Genomic DNA, 19,402 nt, shown 5'->3' with positions numbered 1-19,402 from the left:
ACGAAGGCGAAGATGACATCTTCGTCTCGTCTGCCCAGGCTGCCAAGCCTGAGGCCATGTCTACCTCCCCGGGCGGGGACGAGCCACCGCTCCCCCGCCTCAGCATGGACCTGCAGGCCGTGTGTCAACGCGCTGCATCTAAGCTGGACATCCCCTGGCCTGAAGCGGCCAGAGAGCCCTCCAGGTCTAGATACGAGGGAAAGAACTTGCCCCAAGCCGCAAGGCTGACCAGGCAACTTCTCCCCGTATTTCCGGAGCTGCTGGATGAGGTGTCGGTCTCCTGGAGAGACCGCCCCTTCAGCAGCAAGGCCCCAATCCAGGGAGCCTCCTCTCTGGACTGTGAGGGCATGGAGAAGCTCGGGTTACTCCGCATGCCTCCTATGGAGCCGCTTGTGGCAGCCCACCTCCAACCGCGGGTGTCGGCGGCCCCGAGCAGGAACCCCACACTGCCGACAAAGGCGGACCGGTTCCAGTCCGCAATGACTGAACGGGCCTACAAAGCGGCTGCTTTGTCCGCCAGGGCGCTAAATGTCTCCTCCATGCTAACCGCGTACCAAGCGGAGCTGTGCGCGGACATGACGGTGAAGCCTGAACCGGCCGTGTGGGAGGAGATCATGGCGATCACGGATATTTGCCTCCGCGTGCAGCGCTGTGCAGTACAGGCCACAGGAAAATCGCTGGGGATGATGGTGGTGCAGGAGAGAGCCAGATGGCTGAACCTGACAAACCTCCCCGACCGGGAAAAGGAGGACGTGTTGGACATGCCAATCGTCCCTGAGGGCATATTCGGCTCAGCTCTTGCCTCCATGCAACAGCGGTGTGAGGCCAAGAAGAAGGAGGATGAAGCTCTCCAGCTTTGCCTCCCTCGGAAAGCCCAGCCGCCGCCCCCAACGGTCCTGCGACGGACCTTCCCCCAGGCTACCCCGCACTCGGCCCTGTTCAAGGTCCCGAGATGGCAGAAGCCACAGCCCGCCCCCGGTCTCCCACCGAGACGCGAGGCGCGGACGAATTGGCCGAGAAAGTCCCCGGTCCCGGCAGCAGCCACACAGGCACCGCCGACCCAGACTTTCAGTCACCAGGCGAGGAAGAAGAAGAGGGCAGCCTGACAGCCTTCCCTCCCCCCCTCGGGGAAAGGGCTGGAGGTTTCCTGTTCTCTTTCAGCCCTGGATCGTGTTCCACACGTATCCAGCACCCATGTGTTTCCGGGGGACAACCACGCTCCCGCCTTCCCGCCGCCTCGGGTGATGACTGCACGTCATCCTCCAGTTCGCGCCATGAGGGAAGCAGACTTCACAGCACTGGCAGCAGTTCCTGCCAGTCGTTCAAGTCACACAAACACACACAAGGGTCTAAAAATAAAATGTTTGCCACTGTTGCTTCCAGGCTTAAAGCCAAGGGCACAGTCGAAAATATTAAAAAGACAAATAATAATGTCAATAAACAGTCAGGCGACTGCTCCGCTTCTGAGAGTGGCTATGAACGCCTCTCTCGTAATGCGGACGGTGGCCGGGCCTGTGAACGCACCATCACTGCGCGCATGCGCAGTGTCAACCGAGGTTGTCACCCTAGAGCGCCACCGTGTTCAGACACTAGAGGGCGCCATAACACAACCAATGCGGTCACAGGGTGCAGACAACAGAGATATGGTGACATCCCCGCTCGCTCTGAGGAGCGAAAGGTGGAAAATGCTCACATGCTCTGCTTGGGTTTTCAAAACGATATCACGGGGCTACAGACTCCAATTCGCTGTCACCCCCCCTCGCTTCTCGGGCATTGTGCAATCACATGCCCGGGGAGCGTCGGCTCACATTCTAGAGCAGGAGATTCTCTCGCTACTAGAAAAGAAAGCCATATCCATCGTACCCTCCAAACGGAGTCAGAGCGGCTTCTATTCCAAATATTTCCTCGTTCCCAAACGGGGAGGGAATGGAATTCGCCCCATCCTAGATTTAAGGGCTCTGAACGGGTATCTCAGAAAATACAAATTCCGGATGCTCACTCACACATCCCTACTGCGTCTCGTGCGTCAGGACGATTGGTTCACATCAATCGACCTGAAAGACGCGTATTTTCACATCCCAGTATATTATCCACACAGGAAATATCTGAGGTTCGCTTTTCAGGGTGTCTGTTACGAGTACAGAGTGCTTCCCTTCGGTCTGTCTCTCAGCCCACGGGTGTTTGTGCGATGTACGGAGGCAGCGATAGCCCCGTTAAGACAACAGGGGATTCGCCTGGCAACCTATTTAGACGACTGGCTCCTTCTGGCACAGTCGGAGCAGGAGGCTATTATGCAGACGAATATCCTCATGAAACACCTGCTCGACCTGGGTTTTGTAATAAACACAGAAAAGAGCATGTTGTCCCCAGCCCAGTCGGTGCTCTTCCTGGGCTTACGCCTGAGCTCGGTGCCCTTCACAGCCCGCCTGTCAGCGGAGAGAGTGAGAGCCTTCAGGGCTTGCCTCGCTCGTTTCCAGCCACGCAAATATGTTCTCTTCAGATCGTGTCTGCGGTTACTGGGGCTCATGGCGTCAGCCATCCTAGTAGTACGTCTGGGCCGCTTACACATGAGGGAATTTCAGCGCTGGGTAGCTGCCCTCAGACTAAACCCCACGCGTCATGGCGCGCGGAGAGTGATGGTCACTGTGCACTGCGTAACGGCGCTACGCCACTGGCTGCACCCGACTTTCCTGGTGCGAGGCGTGCCTATGGGTGCTGTCTTATCGCGGAAGGTGGTCACCACGGACGCATGTCTGACGGGCTGGGGGGGCATATACGAAGGTCGACCTGTGAGGGGTCTCTGGAGCAGAGACCTCCAACGGTCACACATAAATTATCTGGAGCTCTTAGCGGTGTTTCTCACCCTAAGACGCTTTCTGCCTTCTCTCAGGGGACATCATGTCCTCGTGAGGACAGACAACACGACCACGATATCGTATATAAACCGCCAAGGGGGTTTGCGTTCTCTACAGTTACACAGGCTGGCACGCAAACTGATCTTATGGAGCTGCGGACGTCTCCTCTCTCTGAGAGCGACACACGTACCGGGAGTGATGAACCTCGGGGCAGATCTGCTGTCCAGAGGTGCACCACTGTACGCAGACTGGACTCTACATCCAACGATTGTGAGTCAGCTGTGGGTGCGTTACGGCCGGGCCGCGGTAGATCTGTTCGCATCAAAAGAAAATGCTCAATGTCAGCTGTTCTTTTCAATGCGCGATCTAAATGCACCGTTAGGCGTGGACGCGCTCGCGCACGTTTGGCCCCCGGTCCTTCTATACGCGTTCCCACCCCTGGCTCTAATTCCTCCAACTCTGGCCAGAGTGAGAGAACAACGCCACACACTGATCCTGATAGCTCCACACTGGCCTGCAATGTACTGGCTGGCGGAGATATATCAGCTGCTGTGCGGACAGCCATGGCAGCTCCCGCTACACAGGGACATTCTATCTCAGGCGGGGGGAATGATTTTTCACCCTCACCCGGAGCACCTGGCGCTATGGGCCTGGCCCGTGAGTGGTATAACCTGAGTACAGTGGGGCTCCCTCAGAAAGTGATAAACACTATTCAGAGTGCAAGGGCTTCCTCCACCAGGTCTCTCTATGACTGTAAGTGGAGGGTGTTTGAGGAGTGGTGTCTTCAAAAGAAACACATCTCTTTTCAATGCCCTGTCGGTGTGATTCTATCATTTCTACAGGATCTGATTGATAAACACAGAGCTTTCTCCACGATCAAAGTGTACCTGGCTGCTATTGCCGCATGCCATGTGGGCTTTGGGGGAAAGACGGCTAGTCAACATCCCTTGGTCTGCCGTTTTATGAAAGGGGCTCGCCGGCTCCTCCCCGTTTCCAGGTCATTGGTGCCCTTGTGGGACTTGACGGTGGTTTTAGATGGGCTCGCTCGAGCTCCATTTGAACCCCTGGAAGACGCTGACATGAAGCACTTGTCACTGAAGACAGTGTTGTTACTGGCTCTGGCATCTGCCAAACGAGTCAGTGATATTCACGCGCTCTCTGTGCATCCTTCGTGTACTCAGTTTGCCCCGGGGCAAACGAGAGTATTGCTGAAGCCCAACCCGGCCTTTGTGCCTAAGGTGGTTGGCTCATGCACTCCCATTGACCTTGAGGCATTTCCTTCACCGCTAGGTTCCTCTGGGGAACAGCGGCCGAATTTGCTTTGCCCGGTTCGTGCTTTGCGCACTTATATGGACAGGTCGAAAGAGTTTCGGTGCAATGACCAACTCTTTGTATCTTGGGCTAACCCTCATAAGGGCAAGCCCGTTACCAGGCAACGGCTCTCCCACTGGATTGTGGAGACGATTGCTCTGGCTTATACGAGTCAGGGTTTGCAGGCACCAACGGGCCTGCGCGCTCATTCTACTCGTGGATTGGCTACATCCTGGGCTTTGTTCAAGGGTGTTTCCATTCAAGACATTTGTGCAGCAGCGAGCTGGTCCTCGCCGCTCACTTTTGTCCGCTTTTACAGGCTAGATGTTTCTGCTCCAAGTGTGGCCCGCGCAGTGCTGGGCCCCGTATTGGGACAGGGTTCTACCTGTTAAGTTCTGTTTTTGTGTTGGTGATTTTCGAGATAAGCATGTCTGGCAATGCGGGAGTCTCAATATCCCATAGTGAGACATCGAACGGAGTGTTATGAATGAGAACTATAGGTTACTTACGTAACCCCAGTTCTCAGAGTAACATGAAGTGAGATGTCTCACCTGACGGCCCTTCTTGCTGAGGCGAAGCGAGAAGAGGTGCTTATTTTGAATGACGCCTGCGTCGTGGCGCAAGCTACTTATAGGGTTGGTGGATTCCCTGACGTTGGCGTCAAGATCACCAGCCAATCAGGATTGGCGTAATGAGATTGATGCTTCTGGTGCATATGCGTTGAGGCGCATCCCATAGTGAGACATCTCACTTCATGTTACTCTGAGAACTGGGGTTACGTAAGTAACCTATAGTTACCTATTGTTGTTACCTTTTCAACGACTAACTTTTATATTTAGCTGACTGTATCCCTTCCTCTACCATCGCTACTGTGAAGTATCTCCCGGACAGCCTTTCAGCTATCCCGGTGCGGTTAGCCCTAGTGCAGCTGCCTCCACAGCTAGCCGGCTAGGACAGCTGCCTCCACAGTTAGCCTTCGAACAGCCTGCTGACTAACCTGCTTTGACACAGACTGCTTCTCCATGCTTCTTCTCCTCCTGCCATGCTATGGATCAAAATCTCATTCTACCAAACAGTCTTCAACCTCTGTCTATGGCTAACGGCTAGCTTTAGGCGAGAACCTGCTGCAATAATACAGCAATAATACACAGAAAATAACTGGAACTGTCCCCCCTGCCTCTGCCTGTACTATCCTCATTTGAATGCCTTGGATTTAAATGTAAACCCCCCCTCTCACTGACAATACTTCTCATCTACCGGCCACCCAAACCCAACTCTGCCTTCATCCTAGAGATCCACGATCTTCTCAGTACACTCTGTGCTACCTCTGCCAACATTACAATACTAGGAGACATTAATATTCACGTTGACACCCCCTCCTGTCACTCTGCAGCCGAGTTCCTACACCTTCTGGACTGCCTCAACCTAACACAAAATGTTGATGTCCCCACACACACTAGGGGATACACACTGGACCTTGTAATCACAAACTCTGCCCCCATTAGTAAACTATCAGTTTACGATCTAGGTGTGTCGGATCACAAGGCCATCTCAATGGAGCTGCCACTGCTGCTACCAAACCCAAGCGTCAAATCCGTTTCAGAAATCTGAAAAACATCAACCCGGACACCATGACCTCGGATCTCCAGCATCTCTCCACAATAACTCCTACATCAGTAAATGAATCTGTGGATTTTTACAATAAATCTCTGAGCAGTCTCTTGGATCTTCACGCCCCTGTCAAACCAGAACAGTCACTTTCTCACGCTCAGTCCCCTGGTACACCTGCGAGCTGAGGAAAATGAAGACAGCGGGGCGTGTCCTCGAGCGGCGCTTCAAGGCTTCAGGCCTCTCTGTTCACAGACAGGCATACCGGGACCACCAAAATGCCTACGCAAAGTCCCTCAGAGACACACGGTCAAAATTCTACTCCACCATCATCAACAATAGTCCTGGCAACTCCAAGCTACTTTTTTCCACCATAAACCATCTCCTCAAACCTCAGACTCCGCTACACAAAGACACCACAGAGGAGCAGTTTGATCATTTCATCACATTTTTCAGGAAAAAAGTAGAGACCGTCCGCTCTCTCCTCTCAAACTCCGCTGCTCTGCTAGTCCTGACCGTCAACCCCCAGCCTGGACCGACCCAGCCTCTTTGCTGCTTCACTAACATCTCGCAACATGAAGTTGAGGCCATCATCAAAAAGATGAAACCCTCCACCTGTGCCCTGGACCCCTTTCCCTGTCATCAAACCACTCCTCAAAAAACCTGCTTTAGACCCTGGAGTCCTATCCAATTACCGACCCATCTCCAACCTGCTATTCCTATCCAAGGTACTGGAGAAAGTAGTTGCCATTCAGATCCAGGAACATCTAACACTGAATAAACTCTTTGAAAAATTCCATTCTGGTTTCCGCCAGGGCCACAGTACAGAAACTGCCTTACGGTACGTCTACACTACAGGCATCAAAAAATGCTTTCAACGCTTCGCCCATTCACTTGAATGGGGTGACGTAGAAGATTTTTAATCTTCGCCGAACTGCATTGTGGGGAGCATGGCATGGCTTTGCAAGCATCACGAGCATGTATCGGCATCAAAAGTTGAACAATGTTCAACTTTTGAGGCTCGATGCTTGGCATCAGCCAATCAAATTCCGTTTATGCAAATCCCGCCAGTGCAAGCTCAGCCAATCCAACCGCGTGCAAGCTGGGAGAGCCAGACCGCAGTTCATTTCCTCATATTCCAAACGAGATATTACGGTAGCAAATCAGCCGGTTCTTTACGACCGGAACTATTTACCGGGATACAAACCGGAGGAACCAGGCATGGAGGGAGGTGGCAGAGACAGTGGGTGAAACTGATAGTTTTTTCGCCCTTTTGGAGAGTTTATATCCAGTTTACTTCGTTTTAACATTGCTATTGCTTTGTATGTCGGGGGCGGGAGATTCATGTGATTGGTTGCTCGCAAAAAATCGCCAAGCTTCAGACACGCCCAGCTTCAAGATTTTTTCATGCCTGTAGTGTAGATGGGCCGTAAGTCAGGGTGAACAATGACCTGCTGATGAAAGCTGACACCGGATCTCCATCTCTCCTCCTCCTCCTGGATCTAACTGCAGCATTTGATACCGTCGACCCTGACATCCTACTCCACTGTCTTCACACTACAATTGGACTCTCTGACTCTGCCTTAAACTGGTTCACCTCCTATCTCACCGGGAGGACTGAGCACGTCACCTTGGGAGCGGCTAAATCAAGAACTCACTCTGTGACTTGCGGTGTCCCCCAAGGATCAGTCCTCGGCCCCACCCTTTTCATCATATACATATCCCCCCTTGGTCGTGTCATCAGCCGGCATGGAATATCTTTCCATTGCTATGCTGATGACACACAGCTGTACATCAGAGCAAACCCAACCCCCTCTGCCCCTCCAACCACCTCTGCCATCATCCACAATAACCACATGCCTGGAGGAGATAAAGGTGTGGATGAAGCACAACTTCCTCCAGCTAAACAGCTCCAAGACTGAAGCCATTCTTGGTTCATCCGCCATCACCAGCATCACCTTCTCCGGTTAGAACATTCCACTCTCATCAACGGTTACCAATCTGGGAGTTAAAATGGATCCTCACCTGAACTTTGAGGCCCACATCAAGCAAATATGCAAGACCTTTTTCTACCACCTGAGAAATATTGCGAAACTCCGCCCCACACTCAGTCTGGCAGATGCTGAAAAACTTGTCCACGCCTTTGTCTCCTCCAGTCTGGACTACTGTAATGCACTTCTCATTGGGATTCCTAGCAAGAGCATGCAGAAGCTGCAATACATCCAAAACACCGCTGCTAGGATCCTGATGAGAGTGCGGAAGTACGAACACATCACACCCATCCTCAAATCACTGCACTGGCTCCCGGTCTCACTCAGGATTGACTACAAAATCACCCTCTTCACTCATCAGTGCATATATGGAAATGCTCCCTCCTACATCAAGGAATTGCTCATCCCACAAACCTGCACGAGGAACCTACGTTCAGTAAAGGCAAACCTCCTCATCCCACCAAGGACAAAACCGAAGACCATGGGAGACCGAGCCTTCTGCTCCACTGCTCCGAGACTGTGGAATGCCCTCCCAAACCAGCTGAGGACACCACAGACTGTGGAGGCTTTCAAAAAAGGCCTAAAAACGCATATTTTTAGAATAGCCTTTAACTAGATTTTTAAATCCCCCACATTATGCCATGCCGGCATGAATGTCACAGCTTTTATTATGTTGTTTTTAATTGTTTTTAAATTGTTTTTTTTATTGTTTTTGTGGTTTTGTTTTACCATTTTAATTTTGTAGCACTTTGAGTTTTGTTTACGCAAATGAAAAGTGCGCTTATAAATAAAATATATTATTATTATTATTATTATATACAAAACATGTCTCTGATTGGCTGAAACACCAAACGGATCATGGCAGCATCCCATAATCCCCTCTGTTTCAGCCCTGTTTCAAAAGTGCTGATTCTGTGTCTGTAGCTTTAAATGCTAATGAGCTGCTGCTGGCCACACCCCTTTGCAGAAGTGTTTCTGGCCATCCATATACCATACATTACAAAGTGCATTTTGCATAAAAGGGGACCTTTAAAGTCACAGTGGAGTCATCACACATGCAAAATGTTGAAGTACATGCAGAGTGAGTGGGGGTGGATCACTCATTCAGCATGATAACTCATTCTGTTCCTCCTCAGGACATGTGTAGCCTCCCAGCACTGCCTTCAGGCTGTGTTGGTGCTCTTCTACATCCTGCATTTGTTGCAATAATCACTATAATGTGCCTCGCATAAATGATATACCATCTCAACACATGTTCGCTTTTAAAATGCTGCTACTTATTTTTAACCATGGACGTGTACTTATATGTCTTATTTGTATTTTTAACTAACGTAAACTAACTAAACTAATACAATTATGCGGAACGTGTTGACAAAATGTGATAAAACACAAACTGACCCGTACAAATGAACGAGTGTCAATAATCCGACTATTATTCAATCCAAGAAGCAAATAAATAATGTAACAGTAGAATTGTTTAATTGTTGAATAATATGAAGCATTATAACGGCAGATTATTAGCTGTTTCTGCTCGTCCATTCTGCTTGTTCCTCTGATGATGTCATGGGTTAGAATCAGGTTTAACAACACAGCAGGAACCGTAAATAGTTGCACTGCAGAGTAAAAGTTCAGTTTTAAAATAATAACAAAATACGTGAATTAAATAAATCACATGTCCTGCGTGCCTCAGTAACAGTGACAGACTGAAGCACATTGAGGGAGGAGGAGGAGGAGGAGGAGGAGGAGGAGGAGGAGGAGGAGGAGGAGGAGGAGGAGGAGGAGGAGGAGGAGGAGGAGGAGGAGGAGAGAAGTGGTTATCTGTGACCTTTCCCAAATTAAAAGCTAATTGAGAGAGCTCAGGAAGGATAAGCAATATACCAAAGGTCAGCCGCAGGGACACAGGTCTGAGAGTGGGATTACGTTTGCTTTGCTAACCTTGGGGAGCAAATGTCTTAAGATGCAGTTTGTGATCTCCACAGAGAGAGCGTCAGGGCGGAGAGAGAGCCATTACAGGTGAGGAGGGGGAGGAGGCTCAGAGACCTGCTGCACCCCCGCACAGCGAGCCAGAATCATTTCCATTTCTACTTTATTATGTTTGGCTGCCAATAAAAAATATGTTACTTCACTATACCCTATAACAGATGATGAAATGTGTAGAAACTAGCTGTGGCAGCGCGGTTTATTCCTATGAAATCATTATAATTGATGAACAGCAGATAAAGGTAAGTAAGATGATATTTGTTGTAATAGACTGCTGCTCTAAGACGTTGTATTATTAGTCTGAAATGAGCAAAGGTTGTTGCAATATGAAAGGCCCATATGTGCAGACAGGCTTTGGAGGGTTACTCTAAAAATGTCTTCCATTACAATGACTAATGCAATACAAAGACCTACACTTGAGACACATCTACTGAAAAAAACTAAGGGTTGTGTGTTTTACTTTTGAGACATATTAAATTGCCACTCCTAGTTAATCTAAGTATCACAATATATATATAATCTTAGGGTTAAGAGGTTCTAAGGCTAGGGATGCAGATGATTTAGACACCAACTTTATAAAGACAAATATTGATGGTCAAATAAAACCAATTATTATGCTAGTGAATCAATCTATTAGCACGAGGGAAGTCCCATCATCCTGGAAGGTGGCCACGGTGACACCGATCTTTAAATCTGGGGATAGGGCAATGATGTCCAATTACAGACCAATCAGCATCCTCCCCTGTGTCTAAGGTGGCTGAGAAATGGGTGTCAAAACTAATTACCAAACATTTAGATAAAGGTTTCGCTCCACTCCACCCAATGCAGTTTGGTTTCCGTGCTCACCACTCCACTGAGACAGCTAACTGTGTCTTTGTGGAAAAGGTTAATGTGTAATGTATGTTGGACACGAGCCCATATGTTGGTGCTGTCTTCCTTGATCTCAGGAAGGCTTTTGACACTGTTGACCACCAAGTGCTCCTTACAAAGCTGACTCATTTTTCGGCAGTTTCGATACATTGGTTTAAGTTTTACTTATCGAACAGAAACAGTGTGTTTTGGTCAACGGTACCAAATCCCCCTACCTTGTCAACCCTGTTAGGGTTCCACAAGGTTCCATATCTTGGACCGTTACTTTTTTCACTGTACATTAATGACTTCCTAATGTATGTCCTGAGTTGAATGTGCAAATGTATGCCGATGATGCGGTTATCTTTATACACGGGAAAAACACTGAAATGATCTCATCCTGTCTCTCAAATGCTTTGGACAAGGTTCAACAGTGGCTGAACAATATTTGCTTACAGTTAAATGCAAAAGAAACAGTATGCATGATGTTCAGTAAACGACCAGTCAAAATCGAAGGATCCAATGTTTTTTTAAACGGAGCAGAATTAGAACTAGTCCCCCACTTCAAGTATCTTGGAGTCATATTGGACTCAAACTTGACTTTTAAGAAACATATTAAGAAGGTATCCAATACCATTAAATTCAACTTGCAACATTTTAAACAAATCAGACCTTTCTTAACTGTCAATGCTGCAAAGTCATACCTCCACTGTATGATTATATCCCACATTGAATACTGTTTGACAAACTGGTCGTTTGCTTGTGCCACAAACCTGAAACCCATAGAACAGCTGTACAAGAGAGCTATCAAGGTGTGTGACAGAAAGCCACATTCATACCACCACTGTACCATCCTTGAAAAACACAATTTCTTGAGTTTTGACAATTTTAAGTCTTTTAAAAGAATGTGTTTTTTTTATAAATGTTTACATGGACTGCAATCGCAGCGCACAGCCGGCGCACACCTGCTGGAGATGACTACAAAGCTTGGGGACAATCATCATTCTGGAGGCTCTGTATGGGGACAGATGCCTCTCGCTACTTGCTCTTTGTTCTGGGGTTAAAACTTGTGTTATTAGTAGTGTCTAGAGTAGGTTAGTTAGAGTGTAGAGTAGCTTAGTTAGTGTTTAGAGTATAGTTAGGATTTGTGACTGTTGCCTTTAGTTTAGCTGTGTTTTGTGTAGACTCCCTCGGTTAGTTGTACCACTCTTGAAGTGAGGTTTTCGTTCTTTATTTAGTGTGATAGTGTTATTTCCCGTATGCGTTTAGACTCCTTTTTTAGAGTCCTCCTTTAGTTGTTTATTTGTCAACCTGTGCCCTTTTGGCTCTTTTGTTTGTTTCAGGCTGCTTGCCTGCCATTTTGTTTACAGCTGTTTTTAAATAAACGCTTATAATTAATACCAATTCCACTCTGGTCGTGTTATTTCCCTTTGGTTCCCCTAGCCCAATAGGGAACGTAACACTAACCCTGACTAGTTCTATTGGACCTTGGTCAACTCTGATGGGACATCCCTCACAGATCCAACCTCCAACTTCCAATATAAATGTAACGCAGCAAAAGTAACTGATGTTCTGGGGCCCAGGGGAGGAGCAAGATGAACTGATGAAGCTGCTGGGTTAGCAGTGCGGTGCAGACCTGACATGGGACAGCTTCAGTGTTTTCTTGGGAAACATAATCCTTTATTCACTGTTCAACCACCACAATACAAGATCCCCTCACTATAGACCTTCCCTCACCCAGCCTTCATCAGTGTGCCAGCAGCTGACTCAGGGTCAGTGTTCTCCATCATAATTTCATAAGACTCAACTCCTGAGCTCTGCGAAGTGTCACCACTTCAATATGTTTAAAGTCAACAGGTATATGATATTACAATAAGAAGCATGTTATTCCACTGTATGCTATTTCATTTTATATTTTATTTGCTCATTCTATTTTGGATGTACATATAAATTATTCCTTCATTTTAAGTCTATTTATTGTGTTTATATCTTAATATAAATGGTATGTTGCTCTGTTGGAGGAGAATGGGAGGCTGCAGTTCTTAAAACCTTTGAATCCTGAATCTTCACCTTTGGCTGTAAATGAAATTGTTCAGATTCACCAGCTGATTCATGAAATGTGGCGTAACCCAGGGTTAGTTCTCGTTAGAAATGTCTGCCAGCTACATTTGCTGCAAAATGCACTTTTTGATGTCTTTTATACATACATATGTGTCCCTGGTGTGTCGGGGAACTCACACAGCATCAGCAAATAAAACCCTCTCTCTTTACCTCCGTATCCAAATCTTTTTAAAACGGGGGTACAGCGAGCGGATACAGCGAGTGGATACAGATCTGCTGCCGATATTACGTAATATCGGATGGCGGACCCACAGAAAGTTGCTATCAGAAACAATGCCTGAAGTGTTTTGGACGTAATCTCGTCTTTGTTTATATTAGCAAGCCTCGCTGACACTCAGAGCTAACCTGTACTGAAGAGCACACGTGTTTAAAAAGCAGGAAATAAAAAAAGAACTCACCTTATGATAAACCTGCAAGAGAAAAAGCATTTGAGCTCCATACTGTTTCAGAAATAATCTTTGATGTGGTTTAGAACAGGATGACGTTTTATCACAACCAAATTTAACTTTATCACCGGTAGAATTCTGATAAGGCATTAGCTCCGCCTCCTTGCTGCAAAAGAGGGGTATGAGCAGTATGAGGGATGGCTACAATGGGGGATCTGTTTGGGATTTCAAGCAAAAAAAAGTATGGCCCTACAATATATGTTTCTAATATATTGGTCCACTTTAAGCTGTTCAGAATGAGTATTCCAGTAAGAATGATAAAGACTGAAGAGGGATGTGTTTTCTTTAATTGAAGGTCTCCGGGGTTAACACTCAGCAGTAATGGCTGCTCATTTTCACACCACCTTATTAATGCATCCTCTGCCCAAAATTGGGTTTTGAGTAATTTTCACTTTAAGGAAGGGTCACCACACTCATCAAGGTAGCATTGAAGTGTACATGCCCAAATAGAATACAAATGTGCACTCAAAATTAACACTTGCTTTTAAAAATGTGCCTCTTAGAAGTGCGAATCAGTTAACACCTGTTTTATGTTAAATTATTTCCAAGACACTGAATGCATTTTTGAAAAAAAACAGCATGCTGTCTTACGAACAGCTGCATGTTGCCTTCAGATATGAATAGTGCCATGTAGATGTGTCCAATATAAACATGCAAGTAGTAGAGTACATGATGAAACTATAACCCAATGACCTTTTCAAGCAGCTACTAAACATGCTATTTTTCTTGGATGAAGTTGAACAGTTTTGATAAAGGCAAAAAGGCAAGTGCAATGAAACAAATCTTTACATTGATGAAGCATGTGTTCACTGAAGAGAATAAAATGTTGTCTGATATTGACATCATGTCTTACTTTGGAGACTATAACCTTCCTCAAACTGGTACAGGATGTAATTATGACAGTGGTGAACACTTTTATTGTTTTTAACGATTCAGTGAAAAGATGGACATTATAGCGGAGGGGGGGGGGGGGGGGGGGGTTTCTACAGAAGGTCCAATTGTGATATACAAGGTTCGCCACTGAAATATGATGTCATCTTTCCATCATGGTTATTACAGTTACCAAGCAGCCCTTTAATAACTTCATCTATTTCTCCCTTCTGGAGAATTAAGAGCTACCAACTGTTAATCTCTGAGAAATATTAACAAACAGAAGTGAATGGATTATTCATTGTCTTTAGAAGATCTGCTGTGAGTCCTGGGTAATTCTGCACTACATGTTGGCAAGGGAGAACAGCTGAACGTAAAGAAATAAACTTCTGTCATCTCTGATTTCTGCTGCAATTTTCCAGATGTTTTCCTCATGCTCTGGTACAGTGTAGGTCTTAGTTTGTCGAGTTACATTACTCTGATAATTCAGACACTCATCCTTTCTTCTCTGAGTGACGGTCTCAACATGGCCTGCATTCAGCGTGGCACACAGAGATGATAATAAGAGTTGATTAACAGCAATGACTTGCTTTGTTTAATTTCTGAACTGTTGCATTTAAAAAAAAAAAAACAGGTTTAACGTTATTGTTTAATGATGTAAAATAAAGAATATTAGCTAAATGTAGGCCCCAAGTCTCTTCCTCACCATCAGCTTTACATTAGACCTTCAGTCTGAGTGAGTCCTTGCAAACTTTTCTGTTCAAAAGTTATGTTCAGTCTTTCTCCTCATTGCTGTTCCTAATTGTTTTAACCATACTCATAAGCATAGACATTACCCATGTAGACACACTTACACACAGCCACCTGCAGGCTTCATCAAAGCACCTCAGCTAGGCAGAAACTGTAAATCTTGGGGAAAAAATTGGCCTGACACACAGAAACACAACAAGATGGAGGGAAATGTGAGCTGCCGTCAATCAATCAGAGAAAAAGCGTCATTTGTATGGGAAGGTGTAGAAGTGTGTCAGAATAATAACTGATGCCAATGGCAAGGTGGCCCCATGTTTTTCTAAATATGTAATAAGCACCGCCATCAGGATCAAGCACACAATTTAGTTCCAGGAAAATCAGTATTCTGATGGAACCAGCAGGCTTCACAGTGCTGCAAAGTGTTCTGAGACTCACCTGGAACAAAGCTCCCCTGCACCACCTCCTTGTACGCCCACCATCCGTCCTGAATTTTCGGCGCATTGGGTTGTGCTGTGAGGAGAGAAAACAGAACAGGGACATCAGTCACTATTCTGAAACTCAGACAAGAACGCAGAAACGCAGACCTTCCTCCGACGCCATTTCCAAACGCACTGCACACCTTCTGGTACGACTACACGCACACACACACACACACACACACACACACACACACACACACACACACACACACACACACACACACACACACACACACACACACACACACACACACACACACACACACACACACACACACACACACACACACACACACACACACACACACACACACGCACCCACCCACCCACCCACACATCAAACAACTGCAACAACTTGAAATGTTGCCAAGAAAATGTGTTTAACTTTAGTCAGAATATGTCTTTACACTTGATATAAGACATAATCACTCAACCCTCCTGTTATCCTCGGATTTACTTTACACCCTTTATAATCTGGTTTAAAACTCAAGACAATGATCATATTCCAAATGTTAACCAACATGTACTGTATGTCTCTGGTGCTTTAGGTATCTTAGTTGACTACCTAAATAACCATTTAAATAAAACATTACCTTAACCTTCCCTTCTACAGACCCCTTTATACATCCAGAATTCCTATTATGTGACTATCGAAACATATATAAATCTCACTGACTGAAATAAACTGTTAAAGTAAGATCTTTTTGATGTTCTTAAAGGACCAATAACTAAAGCAGAGGGTTGTTTTGTTTTACAATGATACATTTGTATGTAATAGTCACCTCAATATCATCCTACCCAATCTAAACAAATATGTGTAAAATATTGGCATTTGTATATGTTTTATACTACTAAAACAGCCTGGGGTCAAATTGACCCCAAGGAACACCGATACGTACAAAGTGCGTACAGGACATTTAAAAAAGATCTTCATGTTCATTTGATGTTTACCCATTAGTCCTCACTAAATTAGGAAAAGTCAGGAAATACTAATCAAAACAAATAATGTGAACCTTTTTTGGATACATTAAACATTGAATGGGGTCACATTGACCCCAAGGATAACAGGAGGGTTAAGAAGTAACAATGCAGTGAGATATATATAGGGTCTTGTTTTTAGATACTTTTTAAGCACACTGAAAAACTGAAAGGTTGAATTTAATTAAATGTATGATGTCAGCAGATGTCACATAACTGTATTAAATATTGCATACAAATGTGGTTCAACTTAATATGATTGCTTTCAACTAACTACTACTACCTTGTTCTCATTATCTTTTACTTGTTTTTGGAGCATTATTTCCAGTGTAAACCCCCCCGATGCGATGACTCCCCATAGACTTGAGTGTGGAATTGCATTCCATCAAGGTGTGTGCAGTAGAAGGAAGGCCCAGATTAGAGCAGCGGTACAGTATAATTGAGGTGACTAAGTGAAGGTCTCAGCACAGAGAGAGAGATGACGGAGAATTACCCAGCGAGCCTCTGGGTTATTGCTTTTCACACCTTAACTTTTCTCTTTCCTGTTCATTCACAGATTGCGCTGATGGAGGTCCACAGGCTGCCCTGCTGCTTGTCTTTGATATAAATTGAGGTGGCTGAACAACCCCCCTCCTCTCATATCCGCTCCACACACCCTGCTGCAGCAACACTGAGAGCAGGTTCAATTTGAGAGGGGTGGGCCGCTGGATATGCTCCAGAAAAGGTTCTTTTCTCAGAGGAAATCTGCGCTGCAACCTGTTTATAAAAGCGGAAACAGCAGTCGGCCTCCAGAGTATAGATTGGAGTTGCTTTTCTAACACATTTTACCACTTTAGATGATAGATTACTTGTTAAAATTGCTATTGCTAACACTTTAGACCCTGTACTTTCCCCATTATAGCTTGTTGCAGTGATTATCAGAGAGACTGCCGGAGGTGAGTGGATCCTCTGTGCAGTGGTGGAGAGTAACTGAGTACATTTACTCAAGTACTCTAATTAAGTTTACATCTGAGGTACTATTGGATATCACTTCATACTTATACTATACTTAATGTTGGAAGCCAAGTTTGTACTTTTAACTCCACTACATTTATTTTACAGTTACTTTATAAATTCAGTTTAGTATGTTTATTACATTTGAATAATCGTACATACACACCTTTACTTAATCTCAATGCAGTACTTTTACTTGAAATGTAGCATTTTTACAATATGTTATTTGTACTTTTAATAAAGTAAACCACTGCGTTTGCGGCAGGATTATTATTAAGATTTCCTCTCAAAACTAAAAACACGCCCCATGTCCTCAGAAGTTCTTCAGCCATAAAGAACTCCCTCTCAGCCTGTATAACACTCAGAGGAGTTTGAGATAAATCACTAGGCCACCAGGGTGGGTGGAGGGGGTCAGGAGGACGGGATTTTGGGCTGACAGCCCAGGTGCACAGTGGAGGACCCGGAAGGGATCTCGGGCGGACGGCCCGGGGGCAAGGCAGAAGCCGAAAAGGGGGACTCGGGCAGACGGCCCGGGGGCAAGGCAGAGTCCAAGGTGGGGCGAAGGCCACAGCGGGCGAACTCAGGGGGCCGAGCATGAGGGCGAAAGCTGCGGCAGGAAGAGTCAGGGGGCCGGGCCCGAGGGCGAAGACCGCGGCACTCAGGGGGCCGGGCTCGAGGGCGAAGACCGCAGCTGTCAGGGGGCCGGGGTCGAGGGCGAAGACCAGACAGCTCCGGAGGCCGGGCAGGACCCGGTGTCGCCGAACAGGACCGGAGCCGGTGAGACAGGCTTCGGCAGAATACCCCACGGAAGAGGACCAGGAGTTGGCAGGACCCCCGGCGAGACAGGTGATGGCGGGGCCTCCAACGAAACAGGACAAGGGGTCGGCAGGACCCCCGGCAGAAGAGTTTTTGGCGGGACCCCCAGAGGAACAGGACATAGGATTGGCAGGACCCCCGGCAGGAGAGTAGTCGGCGGGACCTCCAACGGGACTGGACATGGAGCTGGCAGGACCCCTAGCGGAACCTCCAACGGCACAGGACATAGGATTGGCCGGACCCCCGGCAGAAGAGTAGTCGGCGGGACCCCCAACGGGACAGGACATAGGGTTGGCAAGACCCCCGGCAGGAACGTAGTCGGCGGGACCTCCAACGGCACAGGACATGGAGTTGGCAGGACCCCCAGCGGAACCTCCAACGGCACTTCAGTAGGGACTTGAGTTGGGACTTGAGTAAGAACTTGAGGAGGGAACTTGAGAGGGGACTCGAGACGGGGATTGAGAGGGGGCTCGAGAGGTGATTTGAGAGGGAACTCCAGAGATGACTTGAGAGGGAACTCGAGAGGGAACTCGAGAGGAGACTTGAGAGGTGACTTGAGAGGGGACTTGAGAGGGGACTTAAGAAGAAACTGGAGAGGGGACTCGAGAGGGAACTTGAGATGGGACTAGAGAAGTGACTAAAGGAGGGACTGGAGAAGGGAATAGAGATGGGACTAGAGAAGTGACTAGGGAGGTGACTAGAGGAGGGACTTGAGAAAGGACTTGAGAAAGGAATTGAGTAGGGACTAGAGAAGGGACTTGAGATGGGACTTGAGATGGGAATAGAGTTGGTACTTGAGAAGTGACTAGAGAAGTGACTAGAGGTGGGACTGGAGAAGGGACTAGAGAAGTGACCTGAGGAGGGAATAGGGAAGGGACTACAGAAGGGACTAGAGGAGGGACTTGGGAAGGGACTAGAGGAGGGACTAGAGAGGGGACTCGAGAAGAGACTAGAGAGGGGACCAGAGAAGGGACCAGAGAAGGGACTAGAGAAGGGACTTGAGTTAGGACTCGAGAAGAGACTAGAGAAGGGACCAGAGATGGGACTAGAGATGGGACTATGGCAGCTGGGGCCAGAGCTGGGTCTGGAACCATGGCCGCTGGGGCCGGAACTGGGGCCGGGACCATGGCTGCCGGGGCCAGAACTGGGTCTGGAACCATGGCTGCTGGGGCCAGAACAGGGACCGGGACCATGGCTGCTGGGGCCAGAACTGGGTCTGGAACCATGGTTGCTGGGGCCAGAACTGGGTCTGGAACCATGGCTGCTGGGACCAGAACTGGGGCCGGAACCATGGCTGCCGGGGCCAGAACTGGGTCTGGAACCATGGCTACTGGGGCCAGAACTGGGGCCGGGAC

The 19,402-nt window shown here is 47.3% G+C and overlaps 1 protein-coding gene across 1 annotated transcript in view; it reads right to left on the bottom strand.

The window, feature by feature from the left end:
• Nucleotides 1-19,402, bottom strand: part of LOC307022715 (carbonic anhydrase-related protein 10) — a 365,049-nt gene that overhangs the window by 302,833 nt on the left and 42,814 nt on the right. Inside the window, exon 2 of the mRNA XM_079655602.1 lies at nucleotides 15,217-15,291. Coding sequence (XP_079511728.1) covers nucleotides 15,217-15,291 — 75 coding nt within the window. The remainder of the gene's footprint in view (nucleotides 1-15,216; nucleotides 15,292-19,402) is intronic.

This window comes from Notothenia rossii (genome assembly GCF_949606895.1).
Source record: "Notothenia rossii genome assembly, chromosome: 10".
In the NCBI taxonomy this organism is placed as follows: domain Eukaryota; kingdom Metazoa; phylum Chordata; class Actinopteri; order Perciformes; family Nototheniidae; genus Notothenia; species Notothenia rossii.
Note: the sequence above shows the minus strand (reverse complement) of the source record. Positions and strands in the feature narration are given on the sequence as shown.